This window comes from Ascaphus truei, chromosome 1 (genome assembly GCF_040206685.1).
Source record: "Ascaphus truei isolate aAscTru1 chromosome 1, aAscTru1.hap1, whole genome shotgun sequence".
In the NCBI taxonomy this organism is placed as follows: Eukaryota; Metazoa; Chordata; class Amphibia; order Anura; family Ascaphidae; genus Ascaphus; species Ascaphus truei.
In genome coordinates, this window is record NC_134483.1 from 89,595,302 (window position 1) to 89,622,534 (window position 27,233).

The window sequence follows — 27,233 nt, forward strand, 5'->3', positions numbered from 1 at the left end:
GTCAGCATGTGGCTAGTTCTAGGGAAGCGTGGTACAGTAGTTCTAGGGAAGCGTGTACTTCCGAGTGGCGTTCCCATGACAACGGCTTCCACGACAAGCACGTAAAGAGGCTCCTCCCATATGTTGCCCTGGTGGCCATGTTTAATGTTGGCATGGCATGTGCTGCAGTGCGCAGACTACATTGAGAAGGCAGTATAACCGGACAAATAAACACACACAGTTAAAAGGGAAGGAAGCCTGAGTATAACATGCCCTGCACACGTCATTACCTTTAATTCAGGCTCCCTCCTGTCCTCTGCGGAGATCCAGGGGTTTCTTGCCCACATCAAAGATGAGCGGCGAGGGCCTCAGTTCCTAGTCTGCACTAGTCGTAGGCGCGGAGAGGGGGGTGGACGTCATACTATGTCTCAAGACAGGTGGGCGCGGCCCGAGGATCGGGGCGGGGCCGCGGTGACCGATGTCAGCGGCTTCACCCCCTCACAGACACACACACAGGGCGGTGACGTCACAGAGTGAAGATGGCGGTGCTTTGAGCTGCACCGTTGGCCGCTCTGTACCTGCGCCTGTTTATTTACATCCGGGTACCTTTTTACTTCAGTGTTGTTGTTACGGAGCATCGGGAGGAGAGGCCGCGGGGTCCCGTGTCCCCACCCCAGCCTGTCTCTAGCTCTCTGTGCCCCCCCGACTTTTCCTCGCTCCCTGTGTGTCCCCCTGCCCCTCGCTCCCTGTGTCCCCCCCCAGCCTGTTCCTCGCTCCCCGTGTCCCCCCCAGCCTGTCTCTCGCTCCCCGTGTCCCCCCCAGTCTGTCTCTCGCTCCCCGTGTCCCCCCCAGTCTGTCTCTCGCTCCCCGTGTCCCCCCCAGTCTGTCTCTCGCTCCCCGTGTCCCCCCCAGCCTGTCTCTCGCTCCCCGTGTCCCCACCAGTCTGTCTCTCGCTCCCCGTGTCCCCCCCAGCCTGTCTCTCGCTCCCCGTGTCCCCCCCAGCCTGTCTCTCGCTCCCCGTGTCCCCCCCAGCCTGTCTCTCGCTCCCCGTGTCCCCCCCAGCCTGTCTCTCGCTCCCCGTGTCCCCCCCAGCCTGCCTCTCGCTCCCTGTGTCCCCACCCAGCCTGTTTCTCGCTCCGTGTCCCCCCCCCCCAGCCTGTTTCTCGCTCCCTGTGTCCCGTCCCCCCCAGCCTGTCCCTCGCTCCCTGTGTCCCGTCCCCCCCAGCCTGTCCCTGGCTCCCTGTGTCCCGTCCCCCCCAGCCTGTCCCTCGCTCCCTGTGTGTCCCCCCAGCCTGTCCCTCGCTCCCTGTGTCCGTGCCCCGCTGGTGTGCGTGGGGTCCGCAGCCCGGGATGTCGGATAACCAGAGCTGGAACTCCTCTGGCTCGGAGGAAGGAGACCAGGAGCCGGAGTCCGGAGCCCCCGGGGAACTGTGCGGGATCCTGTCTAAGGTGAGCTCCTCCGGGAATGTGAGGGGGAGAGACAGAGACTGGGTGCTCCTCACCCCCCACACCCTCCTCACCCCCCACAGCCTCCTCACCCCCCACAGCCTCCTCACCCCCCACAGCCTCCTCACCCCCCACAGCCTCCTCACCCCCCACAGCCTCCTCACCCCCCACAGCCTCCTCACCCCCCACAGCCTCCTCACCCCCCACAGCCTCCTCACCCCCCACAGCCTCATGTACTCCTGACAGCGCTCACACCAGTGTGTATATGTTGTGTGTGTGTGTGTGTGTGTGTGTGTGTGTGTGTGTTTTTTTTTTACTCCCAAACATTGGCAGGTTATCTGGCACAGAAGGGGGTTAAAGTGAGTCGGGACTTAACCCTTTCGCTGCTAGAGGTGCCTGCACTGCATGAGGGGGGTTCAAGCAGAGGGGTGTCAGTGCAGGTTCCCCTGGCAACTGGAGTTGTGCCCCACCCGACCTTCTCTGTCCATTTGTTGCAGACAGAGAATGGGTTAAAGTAATCTGTCGCATCGCTACCTTGACTGGCACAACCCGTTAACAGGGAAGTGATGTGGCATTTGGCGTTTCAGGGGTTAAAGTGTTACATGCCCCACTGAGTGTCTTATCTCCATGCACTTCCAGACTCTGTCAGTTGTACAGCATTGCTTAAAATATTAAACTGTTGGGTGCCACAGAGGCCAGCCTCTTACTAATCTGTATAAGCTGGTTGGTTCTGAGTTCTGCTTAAGGTGTATTTGTATGTGTATATTCTCCTTTATTTGTAAAGCACCAACATATTCTGCAGCGCAGTACGATGAATCAGAGATTTGATAATTACATAAACAGTTGAATACAAAGAAGAACAAACCGATCGAGGTGATGAGGGCCCTGCTTATGAGATTTTACAATCTAGAGAGCATACGGTGCAATATTGAAACACAAGATAAAGTGGCTGCTCACTGTGAGACAGGGTATGTCTCAGGGTGGAGTATGGTCCAGTCAGATTAGCTGATCCCATTAAGGTTTCAGGGTGATGATGTTGGTGTCTGGTCTGAAACGCTGATTGCTGTGCATTAAATCCTGAAGCATTGAGAAGTACATGATCTTGTACTACACGGGGTTTTTTTGGGGGGGAGGGGTAGGAGGGGGCTACTATGCACTTCTCTATCACCTCTTGGCTTCTATCTATCTCTTATCTCCTGCTTTCCTTCCTATTTTTTTTATAGGATTGAAGCAGGGGGTCTCTGCAGCTGAACTGTGTTGATTTCAGCTCCAGGGACCCCCTGCTTCATGTCTTAAAATGTAGGGGTGCCGGTAGCAGCTCCAACTGGGCTATCGAAATGGTGGTTTAAATGTCCCGCGCCACTTGTCAATAGGAGGCGGTGATGTAATCCCTTGTGGTTTCCTATTGACTACCGTGACCGGGACATTGAATCCTGCAAAGCTGCTACCGGTGACCCCTAAAGAGGTAAATATCTCCGGAATCAGGGGGTCCCTGGAGCTGAAATTAACGCAATTTAGCTCGGGACCCCCTGCTTCAAACATATTAAAGCAGATTTTTTATTTTTTTATTTTTTTTTATGTGGTTAACATATTTCACACAAACTGACCAAGGAAATGAACATGTTGCAATATTATGAAGCAACAGTCGTAATATCTATGGGCTTCCTCCTTTAATATTTTGTATTTATGTGGTACCTCCATTTTCCTGAGGAAAGAAATGATTTGGTCTCAAATAACAGTATACATGATCAGAATTCTTGACCACTGTGTTAGAAGCTGGTTACCAAAGTAATCTTGCTTTGCTAGTAAAAAAAGAACCAAAAGGGTTAGGCTGGAGATGTGCACCCGCCCACCCTCTTTACAGTTGGAAATGATCAGACCTAACAGTTTTGTTAGGAATTTGACAAGCCCACCAGGGTGTGTCTGTGATGATAAACTCCTGCTCTACCATAATTCATAGCTAGAAAAGCACGGTGTTTCAGTTGAAGGTTACCATTCACATATAGTGTCTTTTTGACAACGCACAAGCTGCAAATATAGCTAAAAACTATGTTGGTATTAATCATGAAAATAAGTAGTTAATCTCCCCAACCCCCTTGTTCTCCAATCCGAACGACATGCTGGGCTCGTTATGTCTGCTTTATAAAGTTATTAGCACCAATCCAATAGGCGTGCTAAAGATTGCTGGGCTGCTTGCTGCCAGCATGTCATGTGCACAAAGTGAACATGTGAATGGACCCGGGACACGTCAGGCGGCATCCCTTGACCTTTACTCAGGGAAATAGCAGAGCATTGCAAGAAAAGAAAATACGGTCTTCATACTCTTTCCACTGCTCCAAATGTAGTTTATTTGAAATACAAAAATGTTGCATCTGCTACACAATTTTTATATTGAATGTTATCATTTTGCTTATTGAAGTCAGAATTGGTGCTTTAGGTTTAAAACCTAGTAAGCATTATGGAGTGGTTCTGCAAATATTTAATGTCCCACATAGTCTTCATTTTCTGACTCAAAAGTGAAACGCACCAGGATGTGGTCACTTCTGTCCTGTCCGTTAACTTATAACCTTATGTATAATCCCTTGATCACTGTGGTTTTCAAAGTGCAGTCTTTTTTTTATTTTTTTATTTTTTTTATTATTATTATTTTGTCATTGAAAGATTGTTTACAAGCTAGCTTGACCCGTTTTGCTTTTATCTATTTTTTTCATGAATCTTTTGGCACATTTCCAGTGGTTTTCTATTTGAGGGATTTGGCCTTGGTTACTGTCCATTATGGAATTACCCGAATAGGAGTTTTTTTTGTTAAGATAATGAAGGAAGAATATTTTGTGGTTTTGTGATGTATTTGAGTCATGCCCAGTCTTAAAATTGGAAAAATTGAAAACAATACAGTTTCTTAACTAATGAATGAAATATGAAGGGTAGATAACTTGTTGCATTTGTGACTATCACTTTTGAAACTCAAACATGTTAAGCAACACTTTACTTTTAAAGTGTGAAACTTATTAACATGGCAGAGGAGTATTACTGTACTGTACGTCCCTTAGGCATGTTTGACTAATGAAGGTGATCATGGTATAACCAGAGTATCAGGTACTTCCTTAGGCTTCTTTACAATGCTTTTAAATGTAAAGGACCTGCCCCAGTTAGTTATATGTACTTGGGTTGCAATATTTTAAGTGTTTAGTAGTCATGCAACTCCTTCTCTTATTTAAAAATAATTAAGCAAGTGTAATAGACGTTGCAATATAAGAAAATGTATATGAATAAAGGACACATAGAGACCACCATGTTCACTAAAAAGTGCTAAGTTATAAGTCATCTTCTAGATCATTTGTTTAAATGGACTATAAGTTGCCTTAAAGCTTAAGAGCACATGTTAAATATAGACTATGATGTGCTTTACGTAGATTGTGCAATCATGAATACCATAAAGAGAAGTAAAATATACACACACTTATTTGTAAATAGAAGTAGCGGTACAAAATCGATCTACTGTATCAGTCCACTTATAAAAATACAGTATATTGCAACATCTAAATATTATTATTATTTTTTTAAAGTGCATTAGACACACATTGATGGCATCCCACTGACCACTGTAATGTGTTTTGGGACTTCCAGTTCTCTGAAGTTACAAAATGTGTTAGGGCTGTCAGTGGAATGCCATCCATGGGTCTATCGCACTCAGATGTTTTAAGATTTGTAATAAACTGGGTGAATTTTTGTAAGTTATAACTACTGGATTAGATGAGTGCTTGTTCTATTTGCTATTCCTGTTTGAATTAGTGAGGCAATAGTTGTATTGAAAGCACCTTGTTTACAGCGGTCTTGTAATGGTGAGGAAGAGCGCTCATTTTATTAAATTGACACATCTATTTGTACATTGACTTGTGCAAGTGTATACATCACACACACTGATGTATTTAAATGCTACTTCCCTTTTTAGGTACTGAAAATTACCCATAACATACTAATATATAAGATCATACAACCAGATTCAATAGTTGAGAAGCATCCAGCTCCAATGAGGTTACATACGTAGGCCCGCGTATAGTGCTGGCGACGCGACCGATGATGTCACCTGTCGCCATTGCGAAAGTTGTAATCAGGTTTGGAGATGTCGCTGGCTACAAGGAGAGTGACATCAGCAAGGGAGAAGGCAGAGGGGCTATGTGATTTGGCTTCTAGTTAGTCACATGGGGAGACCGTCTCTGCAAAATCAAATTCTAGTGACTACAAGGATTTTGGAAGTGTCGTCGCTCTATCGCGTCCACTATAAGCGCACGCGATGGCATCAATACAATTGTTTTGAAGCGACGTCGCCGACACTATAAGCCTAAGAAGTGGGAGAATAAGGCCTGGGACCCGCTGCACTCGTTGGCGCGGGCGGCAATGTAGCGAGTTCCCCACCAGCAGGGGAATCCTCGCGAGCCGGTCCCGGTCCCCACTGGCTGCACAGCTGACTACACGCTGTGGCGCGTCAGCCGCTAGGAGACACAACAGAATGGTGTTTCCTAGCTTCGACGCGTCACGTGGTGTGGCTGTGAGCCAATGGGGAGGGGAGGCTGCGGGAGGAGGAGAGGCTGCGGGGAGCGGGGAGGAGTGTGGAGTGAAAGCAGGTGAGTGCCTGTCTGTGTGTGTGTGTCTGAGTGCGTGCGTGCCTGTCTGTGTGTGTGTGTGTGTGTGTGTGTATGTGTGTGCCTGAGTGCGTGCGTGCCTGTCTCTGTCTGTGTGTGTGTGTGTGTGTGTGTATGAGTGCCTGCCTGTGTGTGTGTGTGTGTGTGTGTGTGTGTGTGTGTGTGTATGTATGTATGAGTGCCTGCGTGTGTGTGTTTTTTTTACTTACCTGCAGCCCGTGGAGGGGGGGGGGGGAAAGAGTAGCGGGTCCCTCCGCTCAAGCCACGCCCCCCCCTCCCTGTCAATCCTCCCACTCCCGCTCCGGCCCCCCACGTCATGGCCGCGCCCCCTCACGTCATGGCCGCACCCCCCCCGACCCGTTTGGCCACGCCCCCCCCCCGCTACTACTGAAGTTTCCTGTAGACCGCAGATCGCGGTACAGTGAGTTGCACGCGCCGCCGGCAAGCAAGCCAGCCGTGCGGACACGTGCAACGGGACCTTAGCCTTAGGGAGCGAGAGAGACCGTCTTCTGATTCTGTAGCTAAATCAGGGATGATTCCTCTCTGCATTGGGTGAGCGCTTTCATGGAGGAGGCATGTGTGGGGCAAGAGTGATACTATCTGGAAGGTGTCTCCTGCTGTTATGGTTCAGTGCTGGGGTATGGGTGACACCTGGTCAGAGAAGGGGTAAAGTCAATACAAAGACGGCCAACATTTGAATGTGGAAAGACGGGTAGGATTGACGTCTGTCCCAAAGATCAGCCGTTTTAGTGAAAAGGGAAAGGTGCAGTCGTAAAGAACTAGTGAGGGCAGGAAAATGTCCGCAACCGGTTCATCCCATCCCTGCCAGTGGGGCCTGCACCGCTTGGCATTGTACAGTAGGCTCCTTTGGCAGCAAAGGGTGTACTGTAACAGAGCACATCATAGGTCAGAATCAAGTGCTACAGTAAGTTAGGATCATGTTGAACTGCAGTGGACAGCAGGTTTAAATGAGAGCAGGTCTGATTGGTGTTGGTTAATAAAAGCTAATTGAAACTGGACAATTTGAGGCAGTAGAGATGCTGACCAGCGCCCAAAATAGAACACCCGTGTTCTGCTTCTCCAGACTTAGATCTAATCTACCGCTTTGTGAGCTAGGACCAAATCAGGATAATGGTAGTTGTGTGTTTTTAAGAAATGAAGTGATTGCCTTAAACATATGTTTAAATCCTTTTTGGAAATTTGCCACAAAATATTTGGTTTCACTTGCGTTTTAAACAATCTTGGGAGGGTTTTAGTTCCTTTGTCCTCCCTTATGCTTATCAATAAATAGAAATAAGATGATGTCATTGGGAATGGAGCAAGCAGTTAATAGCCCCCAGTGAAAAGCAAACCGTATTTCAAATAAATTTTGAGATTTTTACTTAAAGAATGATTACATTTGTTTTAACGAAAAGCAATTCCTCAGCGCAATGTATATTTAAAAGTTTTTTGTATTGGTTTAGTCCAGGGGAGCGCAAACTTTTCCTGCTGCGCCCCCCTGTCTACCTTGCCCCGCCCCGTAAGGCGCCCCACCCTTACCTTACGCCATGTCACGTGACTCACAGCGTCATTTGACGCATGTGACGTCACATGGACCTGCAGCGTCATTTGACACCACGTTGCCATGGTGAGTCACGTGTTGCACGTCACACAGCCGGCAGAAACAAGGTAAGTGGAGTGTTACAGAGGCCTCACGCGATACCCCTGGCATTAAATGCCTTGGGGAAGACATTCCCCAAACTGCAAACGCCCACGCCCCCCCCCCCCCCCAGAAGAATCTCCTGCCCCACTGGTTTTGTCAAATCTCTTTGCAGTTTATTCTCTGTGCAGGCGCTCCACAGATGCACTGAGGGCAACTTGAGAAAGAAGAGGTGTTCAAAGGAAAAAGAACGAGACAGGAGAGCACCAGAGATGAATAAAAGTAGCATGATCTTTAATAAAAGTAAATGTACATCACTGGGATATGACTAAAGAATAAATGGGCACATCGGGTGAGGCATCAGTGCAATAGCACAACTACAGTAGAAGTAATGCATCAAGGAGCAATGAAGGGGCTCTGTAGCTCTAAAGCAGTCAGCACACTGAAGTCCTTCTGGTAATGTGATAGCGTGATTGTATGTCTTTTGTTTATATAGCGCCATTAATGTACATAGCGCTTCACAGCAGTAATATACGTGGTAATCAAATAAATAACAGATAATATAAATAACAGATCATGAGAATAAGTGCTTCAGACATAAAAGTAACATTAAGGAAGAGGAGTCCCTGTTCCGAGGAGCTTACAGTCTAATTGGTAGTTAGGGAAAATGTACAGAGACAGTAGGAGGAAGTTCTGGTAAGTGCGTCTGCAGGGGGCCAAGCTTTATGTATCGTGTCCAGTATTATCCACAGTGCTATTCATATGCTTCTTTAAGCAAGTGTGTCTTAAGGTGGGTCTTAAAGGTGGATAGAGTGGGTGCTAGTCGGGTATTGAGGGGAAGGGCATTCCAGAGGTGCGGGGCAGTCAGTGAAAAAGGTTTAAGGCGGGAGAGGGCTTTAGATACAAAGGGGGTAGAGAGAACACATCCTTGAGAAGAACGCAAGAGTCGGGATGGTGCATAATGAGAAATTAGGGCTGAAATGTAAGGCGGAGCAGAAGAGTGTAAAGCTTTAAAAGTGAGGAGGAGAATTGAGTGTGAGATGCGTGATTTGCTAGGAAGCCTGGAGAGGGATTTCAGGAGGGGAGACGCGGAAACAGATTTAGGAAAGAGCAGAGCGATTCTGGCACCAGCGTTTAGGATAGATTGTAGGAGAGGCAGGAAGGCCGGACAGCAGAATGTTACAGTAATCAAGACGGGAGAGAATGAGGGCCTGAGTCAGAGTTTTAGCAGTCGAGCAACAGAGGATTGGGCGTATCTTGGTGATATTGCAGAGGAAAAAGCGACAGGTTTTAGAAACGTTTTGAATGTGAGAGAGGAGTAGAGTGTGACCCCTAGGCAGCATGCTTGGGCTACTGGGTGAATGATCGTACTTCCAACAGTAATGTGGAAGGAGGTAGTAGGGCCAGATTTGGGAGGAAGTATGAGGAGCTCTGTTTTTGCCATTTTGAGTTTAAGGTGGCGGAGGGCCATCCATGATGATATAGCAGAGAGACATTCAGAAACTTTGGTTTGTACAGCAGGTGTAAGGTCGGGTGTTGAAAAGTAAATTTGTGTCATCAGCATAGAGATATTAGGTCACCTAGAGAGTATGTACAGAGAAAAGAGAAGAGGTCCCAGGACAGAGCCCTGGGGTAACCCCACAGCGAGATCAATAGAGGAGGAGGTAGTGTTAGCAGAAGAGACACTGAAAGTACGATGGGAGAGGTAGGAGGAGATCCAGGATAGAGCTTTGTTCCGAATACCAAGAGTATGGAGAATGTGAAGGAGAAGAGGGTGGGTGGTCCACGGTGTCAAATGCTTCGGAGAGGTCGAGTAATATGAGCAGAGTGTAATGACCTCTGTCTTTGGCAGCATGGAGGTCATAAGTTATTTTAGTGAGGGCTGTTTCTGTGGAGTGAGCAGTGCGGAAGCCAGATTGTAGAGAGAATAGATGTTGAGAAAATGAAGCAAGCGAGAGAATACAAGACGTTCAAGGAGTTTAGAGGTAAAAGGCAGGAGGGAGACAGGTCGATAGTTAGGACAGGTAGGGTCAAGCTTGCTGTTTTTGAGTAATGGTATAACTGTTGCATGTTTTGAAGGAGGAGGGAAAGGTACCAGAGTAGAGGGAGGAGTTAAAAATGTTATCAACCTCAATGCGTTTTGTGCTCAAGATTACACGAGGACGTCATCACGCCATCACTTTACCACAAGGACTTCAGAGCTACAGAGCACGATTATTGCAGGGAGCCCCTCCATTGCGCCTTGATGTATTGCTTCTACTGAAGTTGTGCTATTGCACTGATGCCTCACCCGAGAGCCCATGAATTTTTTAGTCCTATGCCAGTGATGTACATTTACTTTTAATAAAGATCTTACTACTTTTATTCATCTCTGGTGCGCTCCTGTCTCTTTTTTTTTAATTTAATTTTTTATTTTTTCCCTCATATTTGTTTAACCACTTTGCTGCCAGAGGTGTTTAACATGTTCACTGCATTGCAGAGCAGGCACAACAGGGCTTTAATTTATTTACAGTGGTAGATTTTCAGGGTTTTTGTATGTGTGCGGTGTGCTGCTTTTTAAAAGCAGGAACATTTTAAGGAACTTTTTCAATGTGGGCAGGCTGAATAAAAGAGTGGTATTTGGGGGCAGAGAATTTCAGATGCAGGTGCAGCTTGAGGAAATTATTGGTGGTGCGAGCAGGAGAAAGCTAGGATTGTAGCAGAGGTATATGTTATTGCAGAGGCAGTGTTGGAGATGTAGAGAAGAGCAGTGCCATGGAGGGCTGGGTGTATAAGGATCAGGATGTTGAAGTTTGGTTCTGTAGAACCGAGACAGTCGTAACTTGAATAGGAAGAACAGTGTGTGTGGGATATCAATCTGAAAAGTTGTTAGGGGGTTATGTGTACTAGAAATTGAGATCTATATCTCTATTTGTTTTAGTTCAATGGAAATGTCAACGTAAGAGTGAGCATACTTTTATTGTTGGTCTGTATCCTGACACTGTTCTGTTTTACCGTGTGTGTGTGTTTTAGTAAATTAATGAAGTTCTATATTGTACGTGATGTGATGTGTGCTTGGGAGTTAAAAAAACTGTTTTTGGCTGTTCTTGTAAGCTGTGATGCTCGTACGTGTCACAGAAGTTTGATTTTCTAACCTTGAGCACAGCTCTCAATGCTTTTAATTTCTCACTCCGTGCTTATCTCTCCTACATGACATTGTTTATTGTGTTATAGATCCCTGGAGTTGCACAATTCTCGGATAATATTGCTGATATGTTATGGAAATTGAGCCAAGACCTGCCAGAATAAGAGAGACTATAATGCTTTCCCTATCAGTTCACTGCTTTAATCTCTCACTCATTATTAATTTTTTATTATTGATGCAACATTTTTAATGAGGTTTCCTATAGAGATTTTTATAGTTGGAGTTTTCTCAGTGCAGTCCTGAGTCCTTGACTTTTATTTGTATTTGTCTTCCACACGGAAATGCTTTCCTTTCATATATACATTGGGGATGAACCTTGTTATTACTATAAATGCTCATTCTTTGTTTTGTTTTAAGGAGAATTGAAAAGTAAAAATATGTTGGGAATAAACATTCAGGGTTTCTTGGAACCCTTGGGTTCCCCGGGCATCCTTAAAGGGCTCCCTGCAATTTTAAAATTGTACCAAATACAGAAGAATTTACAATGCATCTGATATCAGACGCTCTGTTAGAGAGGGTTGAGGGTTCCTCATAATTTCACATAGGGTTCCTTAACCAAAAAAAGGTTGGAAACCATTGCCCTATGTGTTGGCGAGAATGGTGGGTAAACATGTTGATCCTTTCTTCCATGTAGTAACAAAGCAGGGAGAGGGATTAGGTGGTATGCTACCGTTTTTATTGGACCAACAAGTATTTCTTTATAAAAATGTTTTACCAGGAAGTAATACATTGAGTTACCTCTCGTTTTCAAGTATGTCCTGGGCACAGAGTTAAGATGACAAAAATAATACAGGGTTGCAAATACAGTTACTTAAGTGAACAGGGTATACATTATGTACACGAAGTAGTTGTGTTACAAGCATTCAAACCTCTCAGGGTCCTTAATTGGGTAGGACTCTGAGAGGTTGGAAACATATTAACTACTTATTGGTCCAATAAAAGGCATTCCACCTACTGCCTCTCCTTCCTTTTTACTAAACGTTACAGAAAATGTCAGTCTTTTTAAAAAAAAAAATCATTTTTAAGCTATCTAAGGAGCTTGGAGATGGCAGGCACTACAACAACAAAAAATGTGTTCAGGCAACAAAAGATGTAGATGGCATACGCTTGTTCGCAAAGGGCAGCAATAAGTATTAACCGTGTGACAAGGATTGGGACTTTTAATAAATAAGGCTACAGGATATCATTGTATCCCAAGAAATTGGAAGAGGCATTCAACAAAGTAAATCAAATTAGGTTCATTTTAATTCCTCCAATAAATTATTGCTGTCAACCTTGCAGCATGTTCCTGCGAGAGGGATTAATGTATTTTTATTTACTTTATTTGCAGTGGACCAACTACATCCACGGGTGGCAGGACCGATGGTTTATTCTTAAAAATAACACTTTAAGCTACTACAAATCAGAGGATCAGACTGAATATGGCTGCAGGGGTTCCATCTGCCTCAGCAAGGCTGTCATCACGGTAAGCCTCACTTATCCGAATGAATGTCATACTTTTAACAAATGGACTGCCGTGCATTGCATTGTATTTTCTTTCATTGTTGCAGTCTGAAATAGGCCCCCCCCCCCCCTCTTTTTGCAGTTTGATTTATTGAATAGTCTACTAGCAGACGTAGCTGAGACATACTGGTAAAGCATGCTTACGGTAGATACAAGGAGAGGTTACTAGGTATCTGGGGAACGTTTTTATATCCAGGTAAATGTATGCTTGGTGGCAAAAATGGTAAATGGGCCACAAGCCATTTATCTGCTGTTTTTTTAATGTCTTTCATGCTTATAATTTTTTAGGACATTGGAAAAGTAAAATGTTTAATTGAAATATTTTTCTTTAAAGTTGCGTTTCCACCTACTCCGGGCTAATAGTTTATCAAATGTTTCTCTCAGTAGAAATGGATTTATTTAACTTCATAGGAATTGGGTGAAATAAAATTGTATATGGCTGATCATGATTTCCATTTGTGGTACCGTGTATTCAGAAGTTGGATTTCCTAACCTTGTGAGCACTCGATTTCTCTCCCCATGCCGATCTCTTCTCAAATTGGAGTGCTGAACAGACATCTCATATCAAATAAGGCCTCAAATATAGTGGGAGCGCATGGCGTCGTGCGCGCCTGTTGCCCGTGCGATATGTGGACTCGGATGGCTCGCGACGGGGAGCGAGGCCATGACGTCTCGAGGCTGGTTCGTCCCCATTGGCTAAACCGCTCACGTGACCTGGCTGTCGCACAACAAAATCCCACCCCCCCCTCTTTTTTTTTTTTGACGGTTCAAAATTTTGCTGCGCGGTCACTCCATCGCGCTTGCTATGGCTGGCCCTATAGAGCTGCAGCAATTTGTTTGCGCGCTGTCGCTCACACTAAGGACACAGCCTTAGGCAGCAATGGGGGGCTTTATTGGAAGTTGCTAGGACTAAAATGATTCAACAGCGATGAGATGTTCAAACTTTCAAAAGATATATAGCCAGGGAAAAACTCCCATTTACTATTTTGGCTTGAACACGTCTGTGTGATTGTCATCACATTTCCCTTCCATAAACAGACGTGAAAGCAATGGTATCAGCAATAAACTTTTATCGGTTTTATATTTGACTAGGGGAATAAGTACTGTTAGGCTATTTTATATGATTTCTATGCTTTCAAAATGTAAATCCAAGTATGGTTTTCTTAACCGCCCACAAATCAATATGGGTATATAGTATCACACTAAGGCCGCACGTATAGTGCCCGCGACGCAACGCATGATGTCACCCGTCGCCATCTCCGCTAGCGAAAGTTGTATTTCGCTTTGCGGCGGCATCGCAGGCGACCAGGCCATTGATTGGTTCAGGGGCTGTCACATGAGGCGACAGCCCCTGAAAAATCAAATATTACCGGCTGCAAAAAATCGCCTTGCCACGTCGTTTTGTCGCGCTTACTATAAGCGCACGCGGCGGCGGCGGCAATGCATTTGTATTCGGGCGACGTGCCGGCAAAAAATTATAGATTATATAACACCTAACAGTGTGTCCACACTGAATACAGCATACAAACCAAAGGGAAAAAGGTAGCACATCACAAATACCTGGATGCAGGGTTGGGCAACACCAATCCTCCGGGGCCACCAACGGTCAGGTTTATAGGATATCCCTGCTTCTGCACAGGTGCCTCAGTTGTTGATTGAGCCATTTTGTGCAGAAGCAGGAATAGCCTGAAAACCTGACCTGTTGATGGCCCTGGAGGACTGGAGTTGGCCACTCCTGCCCTAGGGTAACACGTTTCAAAGGCAGGTTTTCAGTTGGTAAATCTTACACCATTTATTGTGGAGACATGATGATCAATAACAAAGCTTCGAGCCACCTTGGGCTGTTTGGCATCTTAGTGACAAAAAAAGAGTTGTGACTTATTTATAGACAAGGAGTATAAAGTGCCAAAATAAATAAAGGGACAATCTAGATCAACACTCTTCCTAAACCAGCGCAAAGGGAAATGTGTAAACCAATAAGGCAGTAGTTTGAAAACCTGTCACCGCAAAAACGATGTACTAAGAGGCAGTTCGGCCCATTTTCCGATGAGAATCTTAATTAATGGGGATTCTTGGACTATATAGAATTGCCTGTGTTGTAATAAGATAGAACAATATATATTTAAATCTGATACTTCGCTGGCCTTTGTTACTGGGCGTGCTGAAGGATCAGAAAAGCAGTCTGCAAAAGAATTTGAAGGCACATGAATGTGCCCTTAGGTTAATGTGAGATTCTCACAAGTGAATATTTAAACCATGTGACATTTCCTAGTGAATAAGAGGTCTCAGTGCAATTCTTTAAATAATCTCTATGTCCAAGGTCCCCCCCACCAGCCTGTCAAAGTCCAGGCAATGGTTAGCAGTGCATTAATCTAGGGTAAACACCATCTTCTTTTTTAATTTTTTAAGAAGGTATTCATAAACGCCCTCTTTATACACCAAATATGTCTGTGTCTGCTTGGTCATTAATAATGCAACAGTTTGTACCATGACCTCCTCGTCCTCCCTTTCCCCATAACAATTATTTTTTGTACCCTTCCCCATTCACCTTCTTAGGCTGCGGCCCTGCTGCCTGATCTGCACGCGCATCAGCGAGGCTGTCGGCGCGTGGAGTTGAGTCCCCCGGTCTGCAGGGGGAAAGACAGAGGGGGGACGGGGGCTTAACGGGGGAGGGATGGGGTGCGGCCATGATGTCACCCGGCAGGTTCGCCCTCATTGGCTGAACCGCCGGGGATGTGTCCTAGCGCTCCGTCGCCCGTGGCCAGCTCAATTTTCAGGTATCCCTGAAAAACTCGCAGCGGGCCCAGCCCAATTGAGGAGCGGCTCTTGTCCCTGCAGCTTCCGCCACAGTAGCCAGCGGGGACCTGGCCTTACAATTTATGAAAATGTTCAAAATAAACAGTTAAAAAAAAAATGATGCAATAGATTACTTAGTCCTTTTTGTCTTGTAGGGTTTGTAGGAACTACTTCACTATAAAGAGGGGCCTTAAACCCTCTTGAAAGACAACCTTAAACTACACCAAGACTTTAGGCAATCACTGTTAACATATATAAGAGAACTAGAGGGCAACATACCCAATTAGATTTTATTTATAGCTGTGAAATGGAAAAGAGGCAGGCGTTTAGATTCTTGAAGTCAGAAGGGACAGAGGCATCATATCAGAAATATAAGGAATGTAACAAAAGTTGCAAAAATGGATAATGAAAAAAGGATTGCAATAGAAAGTAAGATCAATCCTAAAAAGTTATTTACCGTAATAACAAACAAAAAAGTAGAAAAGAAGAAAATATAGGACCCTTTCCGTGTGAGATGAGCAGACAGATTATTGGAGACAAGGAAAAAGCAGAGGTATTAAACAAATTCTTAGCCTCTGTGTTACCAGGGCAGAATCCATTTCAATAGTAGTGCAGCAGGAGGAAGCCACAACCTCTATATTAACGAATAATTAGTTAACGGAGGAAGAAGTTCATTGGTGGCTTGATGAAATGAAAGTAAATAGGACATCTGTCCACGATGGCATACATCCAAGAGTTCCTAAGGAGTTAAGTTCAGTAATAGCCAAACCATTACATTTAATATTCAAGGACTCCATTTCCACAGGCTCAGTACCACACGATTGGCATAAAGCAGATGTGGTGTCTGTATTTAAAATGGGAGCTAGATCACAACCGTGGAATTACAGACCTGTACGCCTGACATCCAATAGTGGGGAATCTACTTGAAGGTTGAATCCGGGATAACATTCAGGAATACCTAATGGAAAACAAAATTATTAGTAATAGTCAGCATGGATCTATGAAGGATAGATCATGCCAAACTAACTTTATTTGTTTCTTTGAGACGGCAAATAGGGATTTAGACCAGGGTAATGCAGTTGGTGTTCTACTTAGATTTTGCAAAGGCGTTTGATACGGTTCCACACATGGTTGATGTACAAAATAAAGCAAATTGGACTCGGTAAAAATATTTGCACCAGGATTGAAAACTGGTTGAAGGACAGACCACAGAGAGTTGTCATAAATGGAGCCTCTTCAGGTTGGGCTAAAGTTGTGAGTGGAGTACCTCAAGGATTGGTTTGCTACTTTTAAACTTGTTTATTAATAACCTTGAGGTTGGAATAGAGAGCAAAGTCTCCATCTTTGCTGATGATACTAAATTGTGTAAGGTAGTAGAATCAGAGCAGGATTTAATTTCTTTCCTGAAGGACTTGGATAGACTGGAAACGTGGGCAGGTAAATGGCAGATGAGGTTTAATAAAAAGCTGTGTGTGCTGTGCACGCGCATAGTAAGTGAAACTTCTTTTTGTGTGTTGTCAGCAACATATAAAGTAACAATAATATTATTACTGCTTAGAGCATGAGTAAATTTGATTGGCGGGGTCATGTTTATTGGCAGCAGTACCAGCATCATGGATGTTGAGCGGGTGGGGGAGCTCGCGGGTGGGGGAGCTCACGGGGGGGGGGGGGGTGTGTGTGTGTATGTGTCAGTATCTCAATGTGTGTGTGTGTGTGTGTGTGTGTGTTCTGCCCCCCTCTCTCCTGACTCCCCCAGCACACTTGTCCTCCCCCCAGCACCCTTATCCTTTCCCTGCCCCCCTCTCTCCTGACTCCCCCCAGCACACTTGTCCTCCCCCCATCACCCTTATCCTTTCCCTGCCCCCCTCTCTCCTGACTCCCCCAGCACACTTGTCCTCCCCCCATCACCCTTATCCTTTCCCTGCCCCCCTCTCTCCTGACTCCCCCAGCACACTTGTCCTCCCCCCAGCCCCTTTCAGCCTACCAGATTGCGGCACAGAGGCGATGGAGGGGAGGGGGGCAGCGCGTCATCGGCAGCTGGAGCCGGCTTGGAGGGGAGCGCTGCAGCGATCCCCCTTCTGATGGTGCTGTGAGGGACGCAGCGCACTCAAACCCTCCCCCCCCCCCGTTACCGGAGCAGGAGCCGTTCCATGCCTCGGCCAGCAGGGACACAGGCATGCACCAGGAGAGGCCGTGGGAGATCAGGGCCTGCATAGGGCCCCGGGGAGCAGTGTGGGCTGCAGTGTCCCTGTGAGGAGAGCCATGGCGTCTTGAGCGTTGCCATGACTACCATGCATGCGCGGCATATCAATGGGCGGGGAACGGCGGCAGTTAGGATTGGCTGTATCTCCTCGGGCTGCGGTCCGGCACCGGGTCTCCGAGCTGTGGCGTCCGGTGTGGGGGAGCGTTAGGAGTGGCGGCGATTAAATTTTGAGGGGGAGCGGCGCCGGCGGCTAGCGCCGCCGCCGCATGTCAGTGGGGGGAGCGGTACTCGTTAGGAGCTGTGGCGAGTAAATGTTGAGCGGGTGGGGGGGGAGCGTGTAAGCGGCCATGAGGGGGGAAACAAAGATGGTTAGGAGTGGCGCCGCGTGTGATTTGCCAGAACACAGCCCGGCCTCAACTGCCAGCACTGTGACATCAGCACTTTGACGTCACATCCGTTTCATTTTCTGTCCCCACAATCCATTTTTGTCCCATTAGGAATGAGGTGCCACTAAAGAAGTTTCACTTCAATAAAGATAAATGTAAGGTTATGCATTAGGGAAGCAAGAATAAACAGGTGACTTACAAATTAAATGGGGATAAATTAGGGGCATCATTGATGGAGAAGGATTTAGGAGTGCTTGTAGACATCAGACTTGGCAATAGTGCCCAAAGTCATGCAGTAGCTGCAAAGGCAAACAAGATCTTATCTTGCATTAAACTGGCAATGGATGGAAGGGAAGTAAACATAATTATGCCCCTTTTACACAGCATTAGTAAGACCACAACTTGAATATGGAGTAAAGTTTTGGGCACCACTCCTTAGAAAAGACATTCTGGAACTAGAGGGCAGAGAAAAGCCACCAAATTTAATAAACGGGATGGACAATCTAATCTGTTTTATGAGGTGAGGCTAGCTAAATTAGATTTATTTACTTTGGAAAAAGAGGCGTCTAAGAGGAGATATGATAACTATATAGAAATATATTCAGGGACAGTACAAGAAGCTTTCAAAATAACTATTCATCCCAAGGGCAGTACAGAGGACTCAGGGACATCCCTTTAAGGTTGGAGGCAATGAGATTTCACCAGCAACAAAGGAAAGGGTTCTTTACAGTAAGGGCAGTTAAAATGTGGAATTCATTACCCATGGAGACTGTGATGGCAGATATAATAGATTTGTTCAAAAAAAGGTTGGACATCTTTTTGAAAGGAAAGGTATACACTACCAAATGAGTAAACATGGGAAGGATGTTGATCCAGGGAGTAATAATCTGATTGCCAATGATAGGAGTCAGGAATTAATTTATTTTTCCCCTTATGAGATATCATTGGATGATATTTCACTGGGGTTTTTGTTTGCCTTCCTTTGGATCCATATACTGTAAGAACGGATATAGGGTAAAGTATCTGTCGTCTAAATGTAGCGTAGGTTGAACTTAATGGACATATGTCTTTCTCCCCCCCCCCCCCCCCCCCAACCTCATCTACTATGTAATACCTTTACAAAATGTTGTCTGGTCCACTATTTCTTATTTTCTGAAAGAAGTGCTTGCGTACAGGTGTCACTGTACTGACAAAATACATTAAGTTTTTGTATTTGTCTAGGAGGCGTGATCCCCCTACCATCACCAGCAAAGAAATCGACATAGGGGACAAATGGGTTAACCTTGGTTATGTTTCCCTACATACCTGTAAACCAGGGCTCTTAAACTGCAGGCCCGCAGGACAAATGCAGCCAGCAAAGGGTCTCGATGTGACCCTTAGACTCTACTGCTAATTTCGTGCTAGTTGCTTGGGTAGCTAAGAGCAATTTTTCAAACACATTCACTTGTAAGTTAAGGTAATGTAAATATATATGGTATAGATGTTAAAATGCTTGCAAAATGTAGAGATCTAGTCATTTGTGATTGTCTAAATGTTTCTAAAATTACATTATAATAAACCTGTGACCATTCTACACCTTTTTGTTTTCTGATCTGAACCTTTTGGTGAATTAGTTGCCATGCTTTACATTCTAGAAAGAAGAGGGGAGAGGAGGGGAGCTGTGAGATCCAAAGTTTTTTGGCTTGCTCACTATTAAGAATATTTCTGACGAAAGTGTAAAATACTTGGGCATCTCTTCAGCTACCTGCTACCAAAGTAATGAATGATGCTGTAATTGACGACTATGCCCACCAGTTCAGATTTATTAAATAAAAAAGCAATAATTGACAGAACACGTTGATATCATTGGTTGTGTGCTTTTTTTTTTTTTTCATGCGGACATTCCACTACAAGACTTTTCTCCCCAATTCCTACATCTGGATTTCCTCTCACATTCAGTATAGCGACGCAGGCCTTAAAAAGCTGCAAATCAAGCAATATCCTACATGTGTTTTATTTAAAAAAATAAAAATAAAATCAGTTCTGTACTATGAGAAAATACATGTAGCATTTTTTTTTAAACATCTCTGAATGACATTTTTTATATATTATAATGTCAGAAGCATTTTTTGTTTCTATAGTAACCATTTACAAAGTCACATCCCCTCCCTCTTCTGAAACAGGCTCTGGCACACCCCTTTTTGAGCTCTGCCCTCTTTCTGACAGTGCACCAATTGTATCTAGTGACTGCCTGGTCACATGATCTTTCCCACAGAACTTTTCATCTTTTGGTCCTCTTCTGCTACACTGAAAGCCATTTAGTGAACCCCAGAGCTGAATAATCGGCAACTTGGTTAATTACTTATCATTGTGTGGATTGTATTGATGCACAAATTAAAGGGGTGGAAAAAACAATGACAAAAAAAAAAACCGGCAGCTTGGACTGTGTGAAAACTATTTGCATCATCCAGGATACATTCTCAACAGAATGCTTTCTTCACTTGTCTTTTCCTTCTGCATTCTCAGTGTTTTTTGTGTCCCACGAATTTCTTCTAAAGCTTTTATTGCAATGCTGTTGGCCCTACATGCTCTGTATGAACATAGCCCAGTACAGCTTTTGTTCTGGGGAGTACAGTAGATGCAAGATGATTGGATGAATACATTTTATTCCCTCTTGTTTTTGGATTCCTAGTTTCACGCTGGCTGTACTCCTAAATTGGGATGTTATTGTTCACTACTAACTTCCTCTGCTGTGCTTATTTATACAAGTCATATGATTCTTCATTGGAAAGTAGAGGTTTGGTATTCCTAATTCTTACCATGTGCCGAGGAACAAAAATAATATGCTGTTATCCCTAACTTGGGCTATGTCTGAATAAATCCTGTATTATCTTCTGTTTTTTCTCTCAACATGAAAGACTTGCTTTTCAATAGTCAAAACTGTCCAACATTTGACCTTTTTTTTAGTAATGTAGATGTTCTCCTAAATATGAAACGCCCAGCTTTATTTGTTGTCAATATCTGGAATTCCCTTGACTAATAAGGGACTTCTCTACCCTATGTCCAAAAGGTCAATTTTAATGGGAACATACTTGTAGATTACAATCTTTGCATCAGTGGTTAGGAGTAGAATTAGTTTTTTCGGGCAGGCGAAGGGAAATTATTTAGGTGATTTTTAAAAGCTGAAGCTTGTGTCTCTTTTGACTTTCCGATACAAATAAGCAATGCTGCAAACTACTGATTTAGAGAAGCAGAATCATTTCTCTCCAGCTCATGCAAAACCATTTTAATTGCAAACCTTCACATTAATGCTCCCTCAAGGACGAGCACCTGCACACAAAGGCTAGCAAAGGGCTCACAGGCTATTGGAGATGCTCACACGATTCTCAGGGAAATTCTGCCTACCCTTAAGGACTGTGCTCTACTACCTCCTTCCTCTCTTGCTCTGCTGTGGCTGTGCCCTGTCTCCTCTCCCTACCTACAGGATCTTTATGCTCAACCATGCTCTTTCTCACTGGTAAATACGTGTTTGTCAGTGTTTTTCAGTATGTATCTGCGTGGGTTAATATTGGAGTGAGCCTAGTGTGAATGTGTGGTCTGTGTGTGGTTTTTATGTCTTTACAATGTCTCATATGAGCAAAGTGGAAGAATGTGGGGGGATGCAGCAGAGCAAGAAAAGATTTGGGCACTGGGAGAAAGGGAGCAGTAAAGTGCGTAGGGGGGGAAACAAGTAGAGTGGGTCAAATTGAGGAAGATTATATTCTCTGTTTCTTGACAGTAATCTCATGCATTTGATATACAATTTGAATGTGTGCTTGCATATGGATGTGAAACTTGGACCCTAAATGCAAAGACAATTCAGAAGCTTCTGACAACTTGAAGTATGGTGAGAAGTACGCTGGGTATTACCCGAAGAGCCAGGAAAAAGAATGAAGAGGTTCGAAAGCAATCAAGTCAGTGATGACATCAGAAGGTTGAAGATATTAAAATGTCAGTTCGCTGGATATATGGCAAAAGGAAATTACCATGATGGCACTGTACTAGATTCTCAGGAATGTCACAAGACCACGACAAAGTAAGATCAGAGGATGAAGTTCGAAAATGTGTTGGCACCACAAGGAGAGAAGAGGCTTACAACCGCAGTACCTGGAAGATCCTTGGGGATACCTTTTATCCAGCAGTGGGTCAACAAGATGACACTCGATACCCCGCGCCTCCCCCCTACCATGTGCTGTCAGAACTCTTCCCTCATCCTTGGCACTTTGTGGTCGCGCCAGCAAAGTTTGATAGGTTGTGATGTTGCCCATCGTGGCAGTGACTGACCGTTTAGTCAGTGCTGTGCCACAGCACATGTGCCAGAAGCTACATATTTAAGCCCTTGGTCAACAACTATTTTTCCATCCCCTATACATTTCTCATTTTATAAATGATGTATAGTCTGAATTTTGTACAGTTAAGCTGGTTTTTATTTTGCCTTGCTCATTCCAAATATGTAACAAATGAAGTGTAGGTGGAATTTTAAATCTGATGTGTAATAGAGACAAAAAGAACCTATCATTAGTGCTTTCTCTGTTGGTGCACATTAGTATGTGCTGGGTTTTATTTGGCAGACTATTGTTTAAATGTTCTATTTGGTATAATTTTGTATGTCATTTGAGAGGTCATTTTTAATGTCCTTTTGGAGATCATGTGCACTGTTTTGATTAAAAGTAGATTCCATTTTAAGTTGTTTGAGATATGGCAGGTTCTTGTCTTCAACCCACAATGAGTCACTGTATTGAATGTGGTTTAATTCCTCCTTGTGACCTTCGGAAAGTCACTTTCTCTCTCTGCCTCAGGATGGTTAGAGTTTTGCAAGCACACAGAGTCCCTGTCCGATAGAGCTTTGTACAGCGCTGTGCACACTGTCTGCAGTATTTAAGGGGAAAATAATATTAAGGAAAGCGGTGATCAAAATGTATGTATGTATATCTTAAGTTGTCCAGCCATCTACATAGCACTTCACAGCAGTAATCGTAACAAAATCGCCTTATTTGTAGCACATAATGGGAATAAGCACTTGAAACAGAAGTTAACACTCTGACAATGAGTCCCTGACCCTTGGCAATTGGAGGGAATGTAACTTGGAGGAGCATTCCAAGTTAGATGCCGGCTTTTTCAGCATGGATGAGAAGCAGGGGGTGTCTGGAGTTGTATTGTGTTAATTTCAGTTCCGAGCACCCCCTGCTTCTCAAGGTGCCACCGATACTTCATGGTGGTTTATATCTCCTGTGTCACTCGGGTCAATAGGAAGCCATGGCAAATTACATTGTGTCTACTGGCCTGTGAGACGGGGAAGATTTTAAACCTCTCCTTTTTCTTTCATGTGGTGGGGGGGGGGGGGAACCAGGGGCACTTTCCCTGGCAAGCGTACAGGGAACCAGGAGGTGCCTGGAGCTGCAATTGGTGGTTCGGCTTCATACACATGGTTTTTAAAGAAGAAAAGTGTGTGTGTGTGTGTGTGTGTGTGTGTGTGTGTGTCACATTTACTGTAGTGGGGTCAGAAACTTGAAATTGTGGTTTATGTTCTTCTGCTGTGATACCATACTGACATAATCAATGTTAAGGGGGACAACACAGTAGAAATAAGATGTTTTGGCTGTGACCAAAACGTCTAGCCAGTGTAGACATTTAAACATGCAGTTGACAGAGCGGGCGGTCAAGCACAACACACCTGGCTTGTGGGGCCAGGCGGACATCGCAGTGAAGTGTCGGTTTGGTTGCAACCGAATACCGTTGTACAGTATCTTAATTTTGATGCAGGAGAATATGCAGGTTATTGTACTTATCCCACAGTTGTGGTAGAATTGTTTTTACTTGCCGTAGGAACTTGCGTTCTTATCTAGCTGCTTCCACTAAACTTCAAAATGTGCATTTGAAATTCTCATGTTTCTCCTCCCACTTTTTATTTTGTGTGACAGCACCTGCAAAGCCATAGTATTAACATTTGTATTGTTTGCATTAATGTTGTGAAGGTTCTAGAGATGCATTTGAAATGAAGGGTGGCTGAAATGCTGTGTGGCACCCATAATAATTTACGATCCTTTTTATTCCGCTTTCAGCTGCTTTTCAATGCTTTTTACAGTGGGCCTCAAACCACTAGTACTGAGGTAAATGAGCCCATTTTGTCAAAACACCAGTAAGTGATATAGCTAATAAATAATTGTCTAGATTTGGTGTGTATATAATTTATAATTTTTTTTTTAACCCTATCGCTTCCTTGCAGCCATTTGTTTGCAGACACATTTTGTTATTGTTTTTGTTTTTTTTCCCCCTTATCCCTTTGACCGGGTTATGTTTCCTTTTCTCTTTCCATTACCTATTTCTGTAATGTAAACCTATACCCAATTAGCTTGACTGTCTTTCCTGCTATCTATCCCTTCCCAGCCAGAGGGGAGATCGCAACGTGTTAGTCTGGCAGTGAAGAAGCTAGTACTGTATCTGGTTTTAGCCATTTTGCGTACTATGCTTAGTTGTCCCAAAAGTAATGTTGAAAACTTCTAACTCCCAACTCCTGTGGTCCCAGTATTGCAGCCTACAGCTGGCTTGTAACTTTACCAAAGCTTTAAGGGAGCGGTCCCACTTGGCATTGTGCAGTAGAGTGAAAACACTCAAACCTATAACTCCTTTTACAGTCCTTTTTGTAATTTAGGACAGGGATGGAAATTCCCAGGCACCTAAAATGTTGTCCCTGGTGCCTGTGTTACGGCTCTGACCTGTCGGTGACCAGCAATAGTGCTCCTGATCCTGCTTCACTAGCACGACATCAAAGCAGGGTTGGGAACGCTGTGACCAGCTGCAGAGGTGACTGACCGGTCGAGGACTGGGGGGAGGAAAGAGGTAGAGAAGGGAGATCAGCGCGAGTCAGGTAGAGAGCTCTGCAACTGTGCTGCTATTCTCAGCTCCTGTTGTTGTGGGTGGTTTTTTTTCTAACATTTTCAATATTTAAGCTTCAAATTTAAAACTGAGAAGCTTGCTTCAGAAATGGATGGCTAAGGAATATAATATATAGACTTTTAATAATTCGAGGAAACTAGGGTTATTATACATAATAGAAGAAAGCATGTGCCAGCTGTTGCTGTAGGGTACCTGTGTGGTTTGTTTATTTTTTTTAGTGTGTGTGTGTGTGTTTGGCACTGCTTCCCCCCCCTCTGGGAGATGTTACTGCTGCTATGTGTGTTGTGGTACTGTGGCGTACCTGTGAGGGTCCAGGAGAGCTGAGGTGTTCTCGTTGGTATGGGGACCAGGACAGGCTCTTGTGATTTCATGATGTTCAGCTCAGGGTGCGGCAGCTCCAGGATGTCCAGAGATAGATCTCCTCCTCCCCTCTTCTCTCCCCCCCTCCCTCCCCTCTCCCCTGCTCCCTCCCCTCTCCCCTGCTCCCTCCCCTCTCCCCTGCTCCCTCCCATCTCCCCTCCCTCCCTCCCCTCTCCCCTCCCCCGCCTCCCAAAGCACAATACTTCCATACCCGGGTCCAATACTCTGCAATCTCAGACAGGAGTATATAAAACAAAGGGCTTTATTGCATGCAGTCACTGCAGTTGGTCTTTACAGCGTAGCAGATGAATGTCAGAGGATCCCAGGCCCTGGATGGTGCAGGGCCTTTTTGGTAATCTTGAGGCCTCTGTTGTGATTTAGGTGTTCTCCCAGCTCCCTAGGGGCTGGGAGCACTGCTCATCCCGGATTGGACAGACTCACAGTCCTTCCGGTCTCTCCAGACCAGAACTGACTAAGGCCTTGGTCCCGCTGTGGCCGGCGGCACGCGTGGCCGCGGGCCACCAGCACCTTACCCGAATGGTCCTTGTCCCCGCTGCCTCCTTCCGGCAGGGCTGACTGCGTACTGTGACGCGTCAGCCTGCTGGAGCTACAACCTCCTTGTGCTTTTCAGCGCTGACACGTCACGTGGTACGCGAGTCAGCCAATGGGGAGGAGGGGAGGAGAGCTGCTTGTGTGTGTGTTTTGTGCGTTCGGCACATATCTCCCCGTCATCTCTCACACATTGGGGGGCGGGAGGGAGACTTTACAGCACCAGATCTGTCCCCTTGTATCACACCCCCCCCCCCCCCCTCTCCCGGACCTACAACCTCAACCCCTCTCCCCGGGCTCAATGGCCGCGCCACCCTCGACCCGTTTGGCCACGCCCCCCGCTCCGGGAAAAAGTTTCCTGCAGATCTCAGTGCAGTGAGTTGCAAGCAAGACAGCCGTGCAGACGCGTGCAGCGGGGCCTTTAGCCTAACAGTTTGGCACTTCCACTCTGACATCTGGAAGGGGAGGGCATAGTGTCTGCACCAGTATTGGCTGTACACAAACCCCATGTCATCTCCTCTCTGGTCACTCAGAGAGTAGCATGAGGGGGGTTCAATGCCCCTTGGAATAGCTTGTCACAGCCTGCAGCACTATCAGGACTTATGTGACACGGGCAGAGAGGCAATCGTGGTGGGGGGTGTATGGTGGGGGGTTTGGGGGATGTGTAATATTGCTTGATTTTTGCACAGTAATGGGCATGTGGCATAGGACAATAACTTTGTGTTCAATAGTCATATCTTATTTCTTTATGATTAGGCAGGAGGCGCAGATAAAATAAGGTCCCGGGTGTGGGTGAGGGGAGGAGGGTGATCTGCCCTCCCCAGATACCCCGCACTGGCGCTTAGTGAATCCCCAGCGGGTTATCACTTTCTGGCCGGGTTTTTAACCGCCGTTGACTTGAATGGCATTGAACGCCAGATCGGTGCTATACCCTGCTACTGTGCTTGGTGAATCTTCCCCCTTAAAGTGGGCACGCATGTAGAGGCAATGACCTGGCTAAGTTACACAACCATTTATATGATGAATAGGGGCAGGTACTTGTTCATTATTTAAATATGGGATATGGATGGAGGGCGGAATAATTGGAATTAAAAAAATAAATTTTTTGGAGCTACCACACCCATGTGCTTTATAATAGTACAAATACGAGGATTTATTTCTTGCATTAAGAAGCATGAACTTGTGATACTGCTTCAGGAAGGAAATCCAGGAAGTGGGATGTGTTGCTTCTTTTTAAACATTACAACCCGCTCTTGACACACAGGATGTGTTCCGCAATTGTTATCTTTGAATAAAGAGAGCAGTTTCCTGTTGGCATTTCTGTTGGGAACACTGCTTTTCACAACTCTATGAATATAAGGATTATATGAACGATCTATGCTGTTCTAGCCTTTAATTTTCTAGGTGGTTTGTGCTGTCACGATAAAAGTGTTAACCTACTGAAATATTAATTTATTCGTTAACCCAATTGCTGCTGGTAGGACTTGTAATATGCGTCCCCCATTCTGGAAAACAATCCGTAACTGTGTTTGTTAGTTTCAAAAAATTTTTTTAGTGTTTGATTCGATGTTTTATATACCACTCTTGAGCAGTTAAATTTTTTGAATGCGGTACCATTTTTAAATGCTTA

The 27,233-nt window shown here is 45.0% G+C and overlaps 1 protein-coding gene across 1 annotated transcript in view; it reads left to right on the plus strand.

The window, feature by feature from the left end:
* Nucleotides 1-523: 523 nt before the first annotated feature.
* Nucleotides 524-27,233, plus strand: part of CERT1 (ceramide transporter 1) — a 122,426-nt gene continuing 95,716 nt past the window's right edge. Inside the window, exons 1-2 of the mRNA XM_075591474.1 lie at nt 524-1,428; nt 12,222-12,356. Of these exons, the coding sequence (XP_075447589.1) occupies nt 1,330-1,428; nt 12,222-12,356 (234 nt within the window). The 5' untranslated portion in view covers nt 524-1,329. The remainder of the gene's footprint in view (nt 1,429-12,221; nt 12,357-27,233) is intronic.